The 17,485-nt window shown below is 33.8% G+C and overlaps 2 protein-coding genes across 2 annotated transcripts; one reads left to right on the top strand and one right to left on the bottom strand.

Moving 5' to 3' along the window:
• Window positions 1-809: 809 nt before the first annotated feature.
• On the top strand, window positions 810-2,818 carry LOC111393519 (long-chain-alcohol oxidase FAO1-like). Its single transcript, XM_023019083.1, has one exon. It carries the CDS (start codon window positions 915-917, stop codon window positions 2,616-2,618), a length of 1,704 nt encoding a protein of 567 aa, XP_022874851.1. The 5' UTR covers window positions 810-914; the 3' UTR covers window positions 2,619-2,818.
• A 5,838-nt stretch (window positions 2,819-8,656) lies between these two features.
• Window positions 8,657-14,551, bottom strand: LOC111392994. Its single transcript, XM_023018400.1, has 8 exons — window positions 14,496-14,551; window positions 14,198-14,284; window positions 14,020-14,096; window positions 13,330-13,499; window positions 12,743-12,847; window positions 12,585-12,668; window positions 9,760-9,924; window positions 8,657-9,458 (listed from the first exon to the last, which is right to left on the bottom strand). Exons 1-8 carry the CDS (start codon window positions 14,549-14,551, stop codon window positions 8,997-8,999), a joined length of 1,206 nt encoding a protein of 401 aa, XP_022874168.1. The 3' UTR covers window positions 8,657-8,996.
• Between the last annotated feature and the right edge of the window lie 2,934 nt (window positions 14,552-17,485).

Below are 17,485 nucleotides of genomic sequence, written 5' to 3'. Positions count from 1 at the left end.
GTCTCCAATGTTTTATTTTGTAACAAAACATCAACGTGTTCATTTAAGTGTCACCACACTTTAGTTTGTGAGATCAGCTACTTACTTCACAAGTAAGAAATGCCACACGTGATGGTCTATTCGTAATAACGATATCCGTATCTCATTATTACTTATAACCACGGATGATTTAATATTCAATCATATATGATTTGTATCTCACAATCACAACTCCTTGTGATTAACAAATTACGAATATTCGAATCTACGGACTCTATTATTTAATATAATTGTCTATTAATTAAATAATAGATCTGCCATTAAATTGTATTAATTATATCTCAAAAGTATTTATATCCAAGGTTGATTGGATCTAGATTATAACACTTACATTGACACCCCTAGTTGATCTACTTGTTAAATGCAGACTTAAAAAATAAAAAAATAAATAATAGTAATCATTCTTAAAGAAATTTATTGATTTTTTGCCTAGTCTTACTTACTTAGCAAGCATGCACAAAGTGTATCTCTCGAATAATGCTATGTATCTTCATTAGTGTTTGGCGTAAGTGTTATTACAGTGTTCAAACGGGTAGTAAACACCCATGGTCTTACATAACATGCTCGTTTTTATATGGTCTTCCTCTTTCCAGATGTCCATATGCGGACTGCAGTTAAAAATCAACTTGGCTTAATACATAAAAGCACGAAGCTACACAATACATAATTTAAGAGTATCTGAAAATATATAAAAAAAAAAAAAATGAATAAAAATAAATAAAAAGGATAGAATTACAAGTCATCTGTGTCAATGAACCTGCAAAATGCTGATTCTGGTTTATGGTTATTTCAAATTCTTCCAAAAGGCTTCAAAAATTCATTTCTTCATCTTTTAACAGGTTGATGAAAATTCAAAATATTCTGCATGGGAAGCCATGGAATATGAGGTGGATAGCCATGAAAGTTTGCCCAACATGCCCAAAGATAGACCTCTTGAGAGAGGAATAGTGGAAACAATACATGAAACTGAGTCAACAATTGTGAGTTCCCTAGCCCAGAAAGGCTTAAAAGTCACAGAAAATCCCCAAGAGAACTTGATCAAGATCGAATGTGATGTGGTGATTGTTGGTTCTGGCTGTGGTGGTGGTGTTGCGGCCGCAGTTCTTGCTAGTGTCGGCCATAAAGTTATCGTCCTCGAGAAGGGAAATTATTTTACCAAAACAGATTATTCTGCACTAGAAGGGCCATCCATGAATGAACTGTATGAAACTGGAGGAATTCTCGCAACTTTGGATGGAAAAATGACAATCCTCGCAGGATCGACGGTAGGGGGTGGCTCGGCCGTTAACTGGTCGGCCTGCATTAAAACGCCAGAGTCTGTGCTACGAGATTGGGCTATAAATTACAAAATTCCTCTATTTGGAAGTCCTCAATATGTTTCTGCAATGGATCAAGTGTGTGAGAGGTTAGGTGTCACAGAGAATTGTGTTAAAGAGGGGTTTCAGAATGAAATTCTCCGTAAAGGGTGTAAAAATCTCGGTCTTGAAGTTAAATCTGTACCCCGGAATTCGTCAGAAAATCACTATTGTGGTTCTTGCTGTTATGGATGTATGAGAGGAGACAAGAAAGGAACTGATACAACTTGGCTAGTTGATGCTGTAAATTGTGGTGCAGTGGTCATAACAGGATGCAAAGCCGAGAAATTTATACTTGAAAAGAGCAATTACAGAAGTAAAAGGCAGAAGAAATGCCTGGGAGTACTTGCAAAAAGTACAAATACAGACATCAGAAAAACGATACGAATTGAGGCTAAAGTCACAATCTCTGCTTGCGGGTCTCTCTTGACGCCGCCTTTAATGATCCGTAGTGGTTTAACGAATAAGAACATTGGTCGGAATCTTCATCTTCATCCAGTTTTGATGGCTTGGGGGTACTTCCCCGAGTCTAGTTCAGATATCAAGGGAAACGTTTGCGAGGGAGGTATAATCACATCGATGCATAAGGTCGGGCAAGGTCCATCCAACGAAAAAGCAATAATCGAATCTCCTATTCTAGGGCCTGGATCATTTGCAGCACTGTGTCCTTGGAAGTCAGGAGTAGACTTTAAGAACAGGATTGTGAAGTATGCAAGAACAGCCCATTTGTTTGCAATGATAAGAGACATAGGATCCGGAGAAGTTACTGCAGAGGGAAGAATCAAATACAAATTCCATACACAGGATAAAGAAAATATTAAGGTTGGAGTTCGTCAAGCTTTAAGGATTCTAGTAGCTGCTGGTGCTGTTGAGGTTGGCACTCATCAGAGCGATGGACAAAAGCTCGAATGCAAAGGAATTACGGAGAAAGACTTGGACGAGTTCTTGGAGACAGTCATTGCACCTGAAGGGCCAAAATCATTTGTCGAGAAGTGGACAACATACTGTTCTGCTCATCAAATGGGAAGCTGCAGAATGGGAATTAACGAAAAGGAAGGAGCAGTCGATGAAAATGGGGAGAGTTGGGAAGCATCGGGATTATTTGTTTGTGATGCTAGTGTTCTTCCAAGTGCACTTGGCGTTAATCCTATGATAACCATTCAGTCCACAGCATATTGCCTCTCGAATAAGATAGCTGAGATGTTGAAGAATGAAAAGTTCTAATTTCCTATTTTACGAGAGCATATCTATTTATGTTCGATTTCATGTTTCATAACACTTTCCAGTTACCAATAAGTAAGATCAAGAAACGAATAGAGTATATGTACCTACAGGTCTGGTTTCTTATATCAGAAACTTCAATTCGTCTTGTGTATAGTACTGTTATGAATGACTCTGGGAAATAAACAATACTAATAATGATATGAGTTATGTGTACTGGACAAGACATATGACATCTAATCTACAATAATGATCATACATAATTAAATGTTATTTATAGTTGAACACATACCTAAATTTGAATGCTTTATGAACATTAATTATTAATTCGAGTTCTCGGACGTGACAAAGAGTGAGATTAATTATATAATTAATACATAGTTAATTTACATATTTTCGTAGTATGGAATATGTCTCCTAATTTATAGGAATGATTGTTGATGTAGTCACTTTTGACAACCTCCCGAGGTGATTTTCCCAATGACTCACAGAGCCTTGCTCATCACATATTGGGTGACATAGTCCTCGGGGTAATACACTCGAGGAGTGGCGACTTGCATCATCGTGATCTGGTCGGTGGTGTCTTCGGGCATAAGTCCTCGAGCATCCTTTTGATATGCGAGGTTCATGAGTCCTCAAGCTATTCCCTTCATACCGAACCTTCCTTTTGTCATGTCTATAAGAAATCTTATCTTCTACAGACTCTAATATAATTCAAACACCTCAACCCAGGACTGCTACGGCCACAAGAATTCTATGTCAACAATAGTGTCATTAGTCATGCAATTATATTACAAATAAAATACTCTTATCAAGTAGGACTTTATTGGATAGGAATATCCAACTAATTCAATCCTACTAGAAGTACACTACCTACCTCTATAAATACATGATTCAAGTTCATTATTCAAGTACGCTTTTACATACAATTTCATTATACGTTCTCATATAAATTCTCTATCTGACTTAAGCATCGAAGGGGCGAAGAGAACACACTTCGTTGCCTTTATTTCAGGTACCAGAAGGCTCTGTTCGTGCTTTTTTTCAGTCCTCAAGTTCAGGAGGTCTACCAGGTACCTTTTTTTGTAGCATCAATTGTTATCCCAAATGTTTTTTTTTTTTACGAACAATTTAATATTAGTTCAGTAGTTTGACAATGAAATTTTAATACTTCTATTTGAGATATGATCGCACAAATTGCGAAGTGAAAAATTAGATCGGTGTATTGTCCTTTGGAGTTATTGGAAGAATATTGGAGAAAACTTGGAGGGTCGATGCATTTATTCGTTATATAGCTCGAGTATTTTGTTTGTTGCGTTGATCAAAAAGTGTATTGCACGCTTTGAGGGTAATGCAGGAAACACCAAGGTGTTTAATTAGTTAAATAACACCAATCTCAATATATGGCATTGCGAAGAATCAGTATTAAATGACAGAGTTCTTAATCAAAGGCATTATTTTGGACTCATCACTAATAAGAACTCTAGACTAGAAACAATACCAAACTAGTGGTGGGCTGGGCTCGGCCGCATTACCCACGAACTTGTGGCTCGTCAAAGATCAGTCGAGCTTATGTGACTCGTCTGTCAAGGGCTAAGCCTTAGGGCCCAAGCTCAGCTTGGCCCTTGAACTCGAGGCTCATGGGCCGAGTCAAGGTCGGCCAACAAGCTCAACCTTTTTTTTGTGTGTGTGTTTTTAACTTAAGCTTCTATAACAATTATCTGGAGTTAAAGTTGTAAACAAATAACTTATTACGCGTACAATTTTATTTTATTTTTTTTAAATCAAGCATCCAAAAAACAAATAATCCATTTCGACATTTCCTCAAGTTCTTCCAAGTATCGTAAATAAAGATTTTGACAAACACATGAACCAAATATACTTCATTTGTTTGTCAGCACACTTCATTGACGTTACATGAAATTTAAGGAAATACATTCTTCGTTTTCGTGGGCTTTTTTATTTTTTTATTGATGCAACAATCTTTGTTTTTGTTAAATTAAAATATAGAACGTATAGAATTTATACGAGGTTTCATTTGAATAATTGAATTGTATAAAATTGTCGAAGTAAAATGTATAAATAATAAATTGAATTCAGATTTGAAATTAAATATTAAAATTTTAAAAAAATTATTTTGAAACCCTCCTCCTTTTATCCAGGTTTGAGACGACCATTTATTTTTTAGTGGGCAGAGTTAAAATTGTACACGAACAACTAATTACGTGTAGAAATATTTTGAAATGAAACCTACAAAAACAAAGATCCACTTCCTCAAGTTCTGGATATAGTCATTGAAAAAGACTCACAAAACAAAAAATCATGACTCAATCAAGAAGTTTGGCAGTTGAGATTTGAAAATTTCGAAATTAAATTTGAAAATTTTTTATTGAACTTTTTTGTTAAAACCCTCCTCCTGTTATTAGGGTTTGAGACCAACTATTTAATTTTCTCAGTATGCAAAATTAAAATTGTACACGAATAACTTGTTACGTGAATAATATTTTAAAATCAAAATATTATTAAGAAAATAACAAATTTTGATTATATGACAAAATTGTTTGGGAAACTGAGATTGTGGCTTCATAGGTGATTAGCCACCAAACAAGCCCTCAAGGAAATCACGAAGATTCATGTGTATTATTTAACAGAATATAGATTGTAGCGTAGAGAATAAAGATGAAATGTATAATTTGGATAATGTGTATTGTAGAGAATGAATTGAGAAAATGCATATAACAAAATTGAAAGTTGAATGTTGAACAATTATAGAAAATATGTGTATTATGTAATAATGAATTTATGTGTATGTAATATAATTGTAGAGAGTAAAAGAATTGTTAAGGAATTATATTGTAGAGAGAGTTGAAGAGAGATTGTTGAATTTGTTGTTTAAAAAAAAAATAATAATTTAGGTGTGAAATATTCATTAAGGAAAAAGAAAAATAAAAAAAATTCAGAGATGTTAGGGGGGCCCCAAAGGCCTCCTTGAAAGTTTGGGACCGTTTAGAAAAGGGGTCACAAACAAAGAAAAGTACCCGTTTGGTCACTGTTTGGCTTGACAAGCCTAACTCGTGAGCATTAACGAGCTTGCTGCCTATCGAGCCAGCATTCTTGACTCGTGCTCGGGTCCGTCCTAAAACAAGCCCTAACCATCCATGGCCATGCTTTTTCGAGCTGAGTCAACGAGCTACTCGACACGATTGCCACCTCTACACCGAACTAACAAGCTATGGTAAGCGCTAAACATATGATTTACACTAAGAATTATATCTAATAATATTTTTAATCTGATTATAAAGGAATCCATCAAGCCCCCTAAATATTCAAATTAATGCTGGTTATCCATCAAGCCTTTCTCTGACCCAGAATCCCAAAAACTAACTCGAAGCGACCCAGACCCCGAATTAACATTTCCGTGGATAGAGTTTCATCCCACAGTGTCGGAGAATGTTGCATATGTTTTCCAGGGGGTCTATGTGCTCCTTCGGGCTTTTACCAATATATCTACATACTGCTCCATAGTTTTCACACTTCGGCTTGTGAATATTCGATTAACTAACAGCAAGTGGTCCTTCATTGTTCAGTCCAAATGGCATTATTTTTGTAGAAATATAGATATTGATTTGTCATGAAAGATGTCTTCGTTGCGTCAACCAACAAATCAAAAATTTTATATCACAAATTATTTTACGATCACAATTCAAAAATTTTGCCAGTCACAAGTTGTTCATCAGTCATCAATAAAAAAAAAATTAATTAGTCACGGATTAATTTTTAGTCACATAAAAAAAATTATAGGTCAATATTATTTTTCGGTCACGAATCAAAAATTTTATAGGTCACGGATTATTCATTAGTCACAAAATCAAAAATTTTATTGATCACGACTCATTTATTCATTGCAAATTTTTAGATTAATTGATCACGATTAATTTTTCAATCACAACTTGATAAATTATGATTCACAAACACAATTTTTAGGTTTCGTATTATTTATTTATCACAAATTCACCAATTATTGGTCACATTCAACTCATTGGTTGGTCACAAACACCCCCATAACACTTGTGACCACTACTTAGCCACTTCTTACAGTAGACCACGGCCACGCCACAGTCGCCACCATAACTACCACCATCACCAACTCAAATCAACACATCATCATGCCATATCCACCACAACCTCGATAAACCCATTGCCACCATCTCAACACCCACAATATCCACCACCATCACCACCAACAAAAACCACAACCACCACCATATCCAGCGTAACCTCCATCATCGTTGGATCCAACAAAGCCATCGCACCATTGCAACGACCACCTCCACCACAACACTGAAAACGCAGCAAAATTTTTTTTAAAAAAAATATGAACGGCACACCACCATCACCATGGCCGCACCACTTACCACCACCATCGCACCATACATCACCAACACAACCATAGCCACGACTGCAAAACCATCGTTACAACACCAAATACCATCAACCAACATAACACAATCACCAACGCCATCATCAACACCACCACAAAATCCCTAAACCCGACACCACCTGCACCCTCTCACCACACCACAATCACCATCCCAAAATCACTCCACAACCACCACAAATTGAGATCCAACTTAGATCGACTTCTACCACTACAAAAACGGCGCTTATGCCACAAGCAACGTTGCAACTTTACCACCACTACCAACAAAATCACTAACGGCGACAACATCATCACCATGGCCGTGGCCGCAGCGATAGTTCTCCGGAGAGAGAGAGAAAGAGAGAGATGAATTCGATTTGGGGTTGGGGTGAGTATATCAATTTAATTTTATTAGGGTTTGGGATTTTGGCTAATAAAAATATTGATTAAGATAAAATTTCAAATTTTTGAATTGTTAAACTTGTCAACTGATTTTAGAATGTTGGATTTTTCAAGTATGGTATTGTGTAATTTCCTCTTTATTCAAATCCGTGAAGTCAACGCATACTCACTACTCCCCTTTGGGGTTTCAGACAAAGACTGAACCGCAAGTGTGTTAATGTTTGATATATAAAATTTTGACTTCAATTACTACCATTGTTTTGATTGAGTATAATCTAAACTGACCAAAAACATAGATAACATAGAATACCAAAAGATTAAAGACATGCATCTAAGCAATCTACAAATAAGTCTCGTTCTTAATCCACACGGATGAAGTCCCAAACTCAGAATGAAGCTCACCTTCTCATCTAAAGTCGATATGGTTTTGTGGAACAAACGATTGGCTATTTGGGGATTATATAGCTTAGTACATGTTGCACAAAAGAATCACATGGCACATCAGAATCTGCAAGGTCGATTTAATAAGGAAGAATGGTAGACTATATTTGCAATTGACTATAACAATTCTGTGGGAATCGAACCTACAATCATATGAATATACGACTCAGACTTCGGGGACTATTGTTATGCCTATAAAAGTTATTGCATATTGGGTCTTCTTATTGGACTTGGACGAGGCCCATTAACACACACGATCCCATCTTCATTTTCTATAGATGGGGCTTCATTATACAATTAACGTATGAATTTTAACCTTAGTCAAAACCCTCTGTCTCGTCTCTTGCACTCTCGTCTGATTGTTGACTTGACCATCGGAGCGCAACCGGTCGCCGAACCCTTTTTTTTCGACTGACGACCTTTGCTTTCTAACGGGTGCTTAGCTTGCAGGTGTTGTCTACATGAAGGGAACGAGATCAAGATTCTATTGGTTCATTTTTTTAGGTCAACACTATCCAACAAAGCAATTAAGGTCTCAAATATCTAAAAGTGAAACACTCTCAGCTTAGCAACATATTACATTTCAACCATATTCTAATAGTGACCTTTAACCATGGTTTAGAGAATTTCCTCTCCTGTTGAATACAAGTATTTAAGTTGAACAAAAATTAAACCTTTGTAGATCCCACATAATGTGTTAATATCATTGTGTAGCAATTATGAATATGTGATCGAAATTAAATTAATGTAAATCCAAATGGAGGCAAAATTCTTTAAATGAAATCTTTGAATCCATTTATCTTGATGAGGTAACAGATATCCTAACGTGATTATTCAACACAGCATGGAACATCCTGTTTATATTGCTACTATGCATAATTTTCGTATGTATCGAACTTTGGTGAGAAAATATCGTAGATAAGGTCTTGCAATTGCATGCATGCAAAAAAAATGAGGTCATTTTCTTGAAAATAGAAAATCTGGCCTGAGCCCTTAATCAGTTTCAAAAGAGAGATTTAATTGAGCTCTACGTACAATGGTTCTCGAGAGGAGAATTTCTTAAGCTGAGGAAGAAAACGTGAACCACCAATGAATTTCCTCCACGTTGTCATCCACTTTCACATCTGAATCCATCCAGCTAATTGCGTAGGATTAAGAATCCCTGGAATATGGGCCCCATCACCCTTCAACAAGCTTGCCACCTCAGCATAGCTCTGCGGCTTCGGCTCTGCTTCAACATTCTGCTGACTCTGACTCTGACTCACACCGTGCCCGTTCCACTTCGAGTCGGCTGAGCTCACAGGAACGGCCTCGGTTCGAGCCGGGTCAAACCTCTCCCCAAGAAGAGTTCCCTTGGTTAAAAATTCGTAAGCCATGTAACCGGCTAAAAGCCGGTTCGAACAAATCGGCTGCTGCTCGAACGACGTCGTTGGATTCCCACTACTAACGACAGGATTAACTGCCGTTACTGGAACTAACGGTTTTGATGACGTGGCATTATAATATGCCTCTCTTTCTTTCCGCTTCCTTGAGGGTACAGGCATCAACGGTGTACGTGAGTTATAACTCATCCTAGCCGTCTGTTTATTCCAGAGAGAACCAAAAAAAAGAATTAAATGCTTGCCACGTCAGCACGATTCTTAGGCAAAAATGCTCCAAAATAATTTGTTCACAAAAAGGACAAGAAATTATTAAAATAAAAAGGGGCCCCAAACAGTGGGGGAAAAAATGGAAATCTAAGATCAAAAGCACGGAAATGGGGTTTAATTTGTAAAATAATAAAATAATATAAAATTTATTGAAAATTTTTAGAAAGAGAGAGAGAAACTGATTAATATGGGAGTTATTGAAAAACTCAGATTCAGAGCGGCCTGGGACTACCAGATATCGTGGATCTCCGAGGATGGTGGTGATGAGAGCTGTGACGCCGCCGTGGGCGGTAGAGAGAGAACGGAATGGGAAAAGATTTGAGGTTTTATAATGAAGGCAGGAGAGATGTAAGGCGTGAATTATCAGTTTTATATCGAGGAGCCGTGTTGAATCACCCTTGACGTTTGATATAATTACTCAAATGCCATCTCACAACATTTTCTTAACCTGCTCAGATATCAGTGTTGGAATGACAGGATTACCCTGTCCGTACTACACTGTTTTGCCCATTTTGTGCATGTAATACGGAGACTTCTGAGAACTGCCAGAATGAAGGCATTTGGTTTCATACAATTTTGTTACCGACACCGTGTCTTTAGCATTTCCTTCGGGGAACGATTCGGAATACTCACCAACAAATTTCAATTTAAGCTTAGTCCTTGTTTTTTATGCTAATTATCAAATTTTTTATATTTCGATTAGGGCTGTATATGATTCGATTCGGTTTGATTCTCTTCAATATCATATTTTTGTATATTTTGATTAAGGCTGGACATGAGAATCGAATCGGTCCCCAAATTTTAGGGTATTTAGTAAGTGAAACCGTCGAATCCAAATTTAATTATAGAACTGTTCGAGTTTGGTTCCAACCGGTTCGATTCCATTCGGTTCTCGAATTTTGTATTATAATTAAATTTTTTATATTACAAAAGTACATCAATTCAACTGATAATATGTTCAATCTTAACTTTTACAAAATAGTGTAGTCCAATCTTATGAATCTTTTGCGTCTTTCTTTACTGAGTTCTTCATAAATTTGATTGTTAAAATCACGAAAAAATGAAGATAACGAGCTCACAACAATTAAGAGATGCGTAGTCGAAGTTCAATTCGATTTCTCTTTAATAGTCGAAATGGCATTATAGTAGAATAATATATTTGAGTAAAATTTAAATCAATTTGATTAAGTTGGACTTGGACTGAAAATTATAAATAGGAAGAATATCAATTTTTCCCTTTTCTTTTATTTTAATGTAAAGTTATCATTTTGCCCTTAAAAATTGTTAAAATGTGGTCAAAATCATTTTTTTGGCCAATCGATGGAATTTTGGATGAAAACCGTCCAAAAGGGCCTCACATGCAACGGTTGAAAATATTAGGGTAATGACTGCAACAAATCAAAGATTTAACAAAAATCTGCTAGTATTTCAAAAATTGGGACTTCTACTACAATTATCCCTAATTTAAATGCACAAATATCAAGTTTCATCCATATACAAAATATTATATAATAAAAAATGATTCACTAATATAGACGAATGATCACAACATTGAATTTTTTGTGTAATTCACTTATTTGTAACAAAAAAAAAATTTAAAAAAAAATTAATAAAAAATGAGTTTGTTCTTGATTCTTGTTCAGGTTCTAGAATTGGAATCAGAACCAAATGATTTTTGGTCCTAAGAATCAAAATCATTCTTCTTTTTTTTAATAGAATCAAATCAAACCATCCTTTGGTTTGTTCTGGTTCGATTTGATCATTTTGTCCACTCCTAATACCATTAAAAAATTACAAAATAAAGTTTTATAATTCTAATCATTATACTACAGTAACATGATAGAAACATTTTTACATCTTAATTAGTATAAACTGGCGTAATATCTGCAATTATAACACATAATTCATTCTCTCCACAAAGATAAGAATATAGTACATAAATTCATTCATCATAATTAAATGATATAAAACAACTAATAAAAGAAAATGAATAGAAATATCAAATATAATATACATTCTATATCTTTTCTGAATCATTTAATGCTTCTACATTATCTAAATATTGATGAATAGTTATATTTAGTATTAAGTATTAATTGAGATATCTTTAGTTTTAATTGGGTCAGATGAAATTTCATTAATTTTTTTATAAACAATTTTGTAATTTGAAACGATTTGTAAAGATTAAAACTTAAACCAAAGACTTCGAAGTGATTTTGTTTGCTCAAAACTAGAACGTTGACGGATCCAAGTGGACCCATATTAATGATTTCAAAAAGAAGCAAATTCGATTTGATTTGTTGGTTTGACAATTTTGTTATTCAACCCTAAGTTGACCTATAAGGGGTCAATAATGTGTTACATAGATGTTGAATTTTATCAAAATATCAAAATCATTAAGTTAAAAATACAAATGTAATAGAAAAAAAGTACAATGATCCATGTTACAATTACACATTGTTTCTAGTTTGAATTTCATTGTGCTTTTTAAATATTACTTACTTCCACAACGTATGAGTCTAGTGGATTTGTTAAAGTCATTCTAATAAACAACTTTAATTTATATGTATTGAAAAGAGTTTTTTATACACTTATTCGGAATTTTAATTAATGACATTTGTAGTTCTTTTGATGAAATATCATCGAATTTTTTATGTATTTTGTTTACACTACACCAAAAATCATCTTTTGCAATGGTCAGAAAAAGTTGCCATAGACCTATTGCAACGTTCAGGCGTCTGTTGTGGGTTTCAACGTTGTCGTAGAGCGAAGAGGTTTCGGCAACGTTCATTGAACATTGCAAATGATGGTTTTGGCAACGTTCAATGAATATTGCAAATGATGGTGTTGGCAACGTTCATTGAACATTGCGAATGATGCTTTTCGCAATATTCATTGAACGTTACAAATGAGGCTTTTTGTAACGTACAATGAACGTTGCAAATGAATTTTTGATAGCAAATGTTATTTGTATTTTTTTTGGATTAATTATTTCACATTTTTTCTTTCATCAACAATCTACCACAAGTACTTAAGATAACAAAAAATTAAAAGTACTTCATTTAAGTCAATAAGCATGATCTCATATACTATTACTTCATCAAAACATAATAAATACTCCAATTCAAAGATATACACCATCTAACCAAAGAAAAATAATTTACAACAAAAAGAACTATCAAAATGTCCAAAAGTTGTGTAAATGATTTTATAACCAAAGCTTCAAACGAGTCCCAACCCAATCCTTTTACATAGACGAGATCCAGGAAGACACAAACACAAGAGTACTTTGTTTTAGAACTCAGTTCGGCTCCATGTAACTGTAAGAAAGAAAGAATATAGCAGCAAATTAATCGAGAAACGTGTACATCAGTAGATTAATGTCATTTAAAGGAGAAATTGAATCATACACTCAAGAATACAAACTCATAATTAAAACTTGATTGATCTCTGAATAAAATGCAATGATATTGCATTTTTTAACAATATTAAAGTAAATTCAATTTTAATCGAGCTACAACTATTAAAAATCTTTTCTAGTCACTACACTATGATTGAGAATTTATTGATCATTTTTTTCCTAAGAAAGAAATGAAATAAAATCGTACTTCATTCGAAAATTTGAATTGAAACAAAAAGGGCAAACAATTAAGAAACAATACAATGTCGTTTAAACCCTTTTGAGACACAACTATATTCAATCAACGTTTTACATAGCCTATCTATACTATACTCATTCAACGCATATAGCAACAAATTAATGTCATTTAAAGGAGAAATTGAATCATACGCTCAAGAATACCCAATCAGTGTATGTAGGATCCATACATTTAATAATCAAATGTTCATACACTATTTCATAATTGTGATGCTTTAGATTTATATACTTGATACAAGGGCATCCTATCATTTTTGAATTTAGATTTTCACGAGCTAGTTCCCCAAACTTCCGTGCTCCATCTCTGTATTGTTCTGAAAATCTACAACAAAAATTATATGATCATTTTATATTATTGTTTAAATTTTGAAACTAGATTTATAAGATATTATTTCAGAGAGTAACCTTGATAATTGCAGCCATTCTTTGTCCATTATGATACTATCAAACATTAAACAACAACAATTCAAATTGTTAAGTAAACTTGGTAATTTGCAACACAAGCAAATGTGTGAGAGCATAAAATTTATATTGAAAGGAAAGTGAATTAGAGTAAGTCTCCTAAACGTCATACCTGATACTCTACTTCCACGAGAACACAGTCTAATGAATAAGATTGTTGGAAGCGAGCTGTAATTCTACTCTATAAAGCAAGAAGTCAAGCACATCAAGGAAAAGCAACAAATATCATTTATGGTTCAATAAACACGTGCCTCAAAAAACATGAAAAACTCATAAAGTATTAAAATCAAAAACTCCATTCATATTCAAAAGTTTTTTACACACTACCTAAACGATCAATCTATTTCTTCTTTAAAAGGACAAATCACATACCAGGTCTTTGAAAGAATATCACGAGAAAGCAACAAAGTTGTGAAACATATGAGCTATTAATGGAACAATAAGACATCCTGCAATTAAAAAATGTTAAGATACATTAATACTAATCAAAATGAAAAGTGAAAAATTCCTACAAAGGTAGATTTTCCTCTCTCACTACAGGGTTGGTTACTTGAGAGAGTAAATGCACAAGACTAAAGATTTTGTTACAAGACGCTGAATAAAATTAGTAAATACCCTCCAAATGCTAGGGAAAATGCTAATGAGAAGGAAAAAGAAGATAAAATGCTGAACTTCTAATTTTCCAGATGAATTACATATTTCTTATTGTATTTTTAAGTCGAAAAACATTATAAATGATAGCTAATGCCTTTTTTTTATTAAGTTTTGATTACTTGTATGAATCCTGTTTTGTCTAAGTTTGTGATGTTTAATGAACATCATCACTGTCCATGCAAATTCCTTTTTACCCATTAGTAGAAGATTGTATCTTGCTTTCTTTGTCTCTAGACATTACACAAACCATATCAGTTCCTTAGGAATAAATATGCCGCATACAATTTAACAATTGTCTTGAGAGAATATTGATGAGTGAGACCTTTAGGGGATTAGGGAAAGCAGAAACAATAATGTTAGTAATCTAGTAAGTGATTTTGATTATAACAGAATGGCCGTGCTTGCTGCCTCGCAGATTGTAGACGAGAGAGAGGGTGAAGAAACCACAGTGGTGTGAGTGACAGAGAGGAGGAAGAAATTAGGGCCGGGTCGGGTATGGTCGGGTCGGATCCCTTTAGTTTGGGTTTTGTATGTTTTATTAATATTTAACGTTGAATACTACTAAAAAAATTAACGACAACGTTCAAAGAACGTTGCCAAAGATAGTTAACCACAACATTCACATGAACGTTGCTAAAACATATAATGGTAACGTTCGTATGAAAGTTGCTAAAACCAATTAACGACAATGTTCAATGAACGTTGCTAAAACATATACAGCAACGAGCATTGCTCGTTACAAAAACTTGTTAACGACGACGTTCTTTGAACATTGCTAAAACTGATTGACAACAAAGTTCATTCGAACATTGCTAAAACCTATAATGGCAACGTGGACCATCCACGTTCCACGTTGCCAAAACTAATTAACAGCAACGTTAAACATCTATAGCAACGATCAATGCACGTTGCCAAAAAAAAAAAATAGCAACTGTATTTGAACGTTTCAAAACGGTGTATTAGCAACATTTACTCAAAGAACGTTGTTAAATCTTAATTTACTCAAACAATGGCAACATACATTAGCTGAATATTGCAATAGACCCCCTTTTAACAACATGCAATTAGTGAATGTTGTTGTTTACATGTTGCAAAAAGCCTTTTTTTGTTTGTAGTGTTAATATGTAAAATTCATGATTTGATGAAGAATTGAAGAAAAATGGGGAAAATGAGCTCAATTGTAAGATATCAAAAGCTCGAGGACTGAAGTACAAACACTAAAAAATTTTGATGAACCTCCCGATCAAGATTCTAGAGTGCTAGGTGTCACTTGATAAGAAAAGAAGTCAAAATTATGAAATATATGCAAAGTATTATCGAATATCAATTTTTAGCTGAAAAAGTTATGCTCCGAATATTCAGTCCTAGATTGCAACCTATTTTTGTCATAACAAATGTTCGAATTGGAGAAGTGGTAGAAAATTTTTAGCCCTTTGAGTTAACTTTCCAACGCATTTTCAATCACTTTAATTTGATATCCATGGAAAAAAGTATGACAAAAATATTTAAAGCTGATTGGGACAAGCCTAAGCGGACAAAAATATTTGAAGCTGATTGGGACAAGCCTAAGCGCTCGCCTAGGCCTGTAGAGGAGACGCATGCCTCTTCCTTTTCTGAGACGCTTGAGGTTGCTTAAAGGGTTCAGGCTCGCGCCCTAGTTTGTACTAGGCGCATGCCTCATATCAAAACTGATAATAATAATAATAATAATAATAATAATAATAATAATAATAATAATAATAATAATAATAATAATAATAATAATAATAATACAATCTTTTTAACATTCTATAAATTGAAGAGCATGTCCAGAACATGAGGAGCCAATTTTTTGAAAAAGAGATGTTTACATTCAAGGGTCAGAATGGTATCGTTTGGGGTTGAGTTTCAATAGAAGAATTGAAGTTTTCACGTTCTTCTCAAGTTTCTTAGTCTCCGGTAATGCTTTTCTTATTCTTTTGTGTAATTTTCATATGGTAATGTTAGGCTGGATATTTTTATGTATTGGATGGATAATAAAACCTGTTGATTTTTAATTTTTAATTCAAAATTATCTTTTTAGTTAATTCTCGTGTTTATGATTTTATATACATTAATTATGTTTGTGCACCATTGAAACATTATTTGTAGTGTTGAAAAACTTAAAATAGCTAGAACACTGCATATGTAACGCGAGCAATAAATATGAGAAATAATATTTGTAGCATGTGCGATAGGATGTAGTGATCCTACAATTAAATATATGTTTTTCATATGAATTCGAATTAGGAATATGATTGAATTGTGTTAAACATAGGTTTGATATATCTTAGAAAAAAATTGAATATTATCGGATTATTAATCATCACAATCACGTTAATCATACTAATTAACATAAGTCGAGAATTAAAATTAGACATCAATAGGTGGAGTCAGCAATCTAATACATTCTTCTCGTATTTGATCAAAGTAAATTTTTATTGCTTTCGTAGTTAAATTTAGCATAAAAAGCAACAATCAATCTCTTTTATATCTCATTAGATCAAATTTGGTAAACACTAGTTAACTAGAATTAAATGTTAATCCTTGTGGGACTATACTTTAACTCACTACATTATTACATATCAACGATTCTGTAACCTCTTGGGATTTTCTAGAACATGTATGTATCCATATATATGTAATTGATAGTGTCCAAATTTTCATTTGGCATGGTAATAGAAATATTGCTCATTTCCCACTACATTGGTCAAGTGAAATTGTTAAAAATAAAATAAAATATGATTTAATTGACACCAAATATGTGTAGTTCTCGACATGTCTGAATTTCTCCTATATCGACATTGCCAAGATGCTGTACACCATCGAGGCTGCATACGAAAAGGCTAAAGGCAATGAAAATTAGTGCAACCTGATTATGAATATTAGAACTTTGAAGTTGTAGTTCTTGTTCTCAACTTGGGATGGTAAATATGCAACTGTTGTCCTACTCTACCCACATTGTCTCTCCCTATCTGGAAATTGAGATAGCGATGGGAATGGGTAAGAAGGTCCTTGCCTAAAATTGTTCCAACTGTTATTTTTCATTTTATTTTATTTTATTTTATTTTATTTTATAATGTTAATATTTTAAATTTAAATAGTTTTTAAAGTAAGTAAATAAGAAAATAAGATAGAAAAATAATATTTTAGTTAACGCCTTTTC

This window comes from Olea europaea, chromosome 4, assembly GCF_002742605.1.
Source record: "Olea europaea var. sylvestris chromosome 4, O_europaea_v1, whole genome shotgun sequence".
NCBI classification, from domain to species: domain Eukaryota; kingdom Viridiplantae; phylum Streptophyta; class Magnoliopsida; order Lamiales; family Oleaceae; genus Olea; species Olea europaea.
The sequence above is the reverse complement of the archived record's forward strand: the minus strand, read 5'-3'. Positions and strand labels throughout refer to the sequence as shown.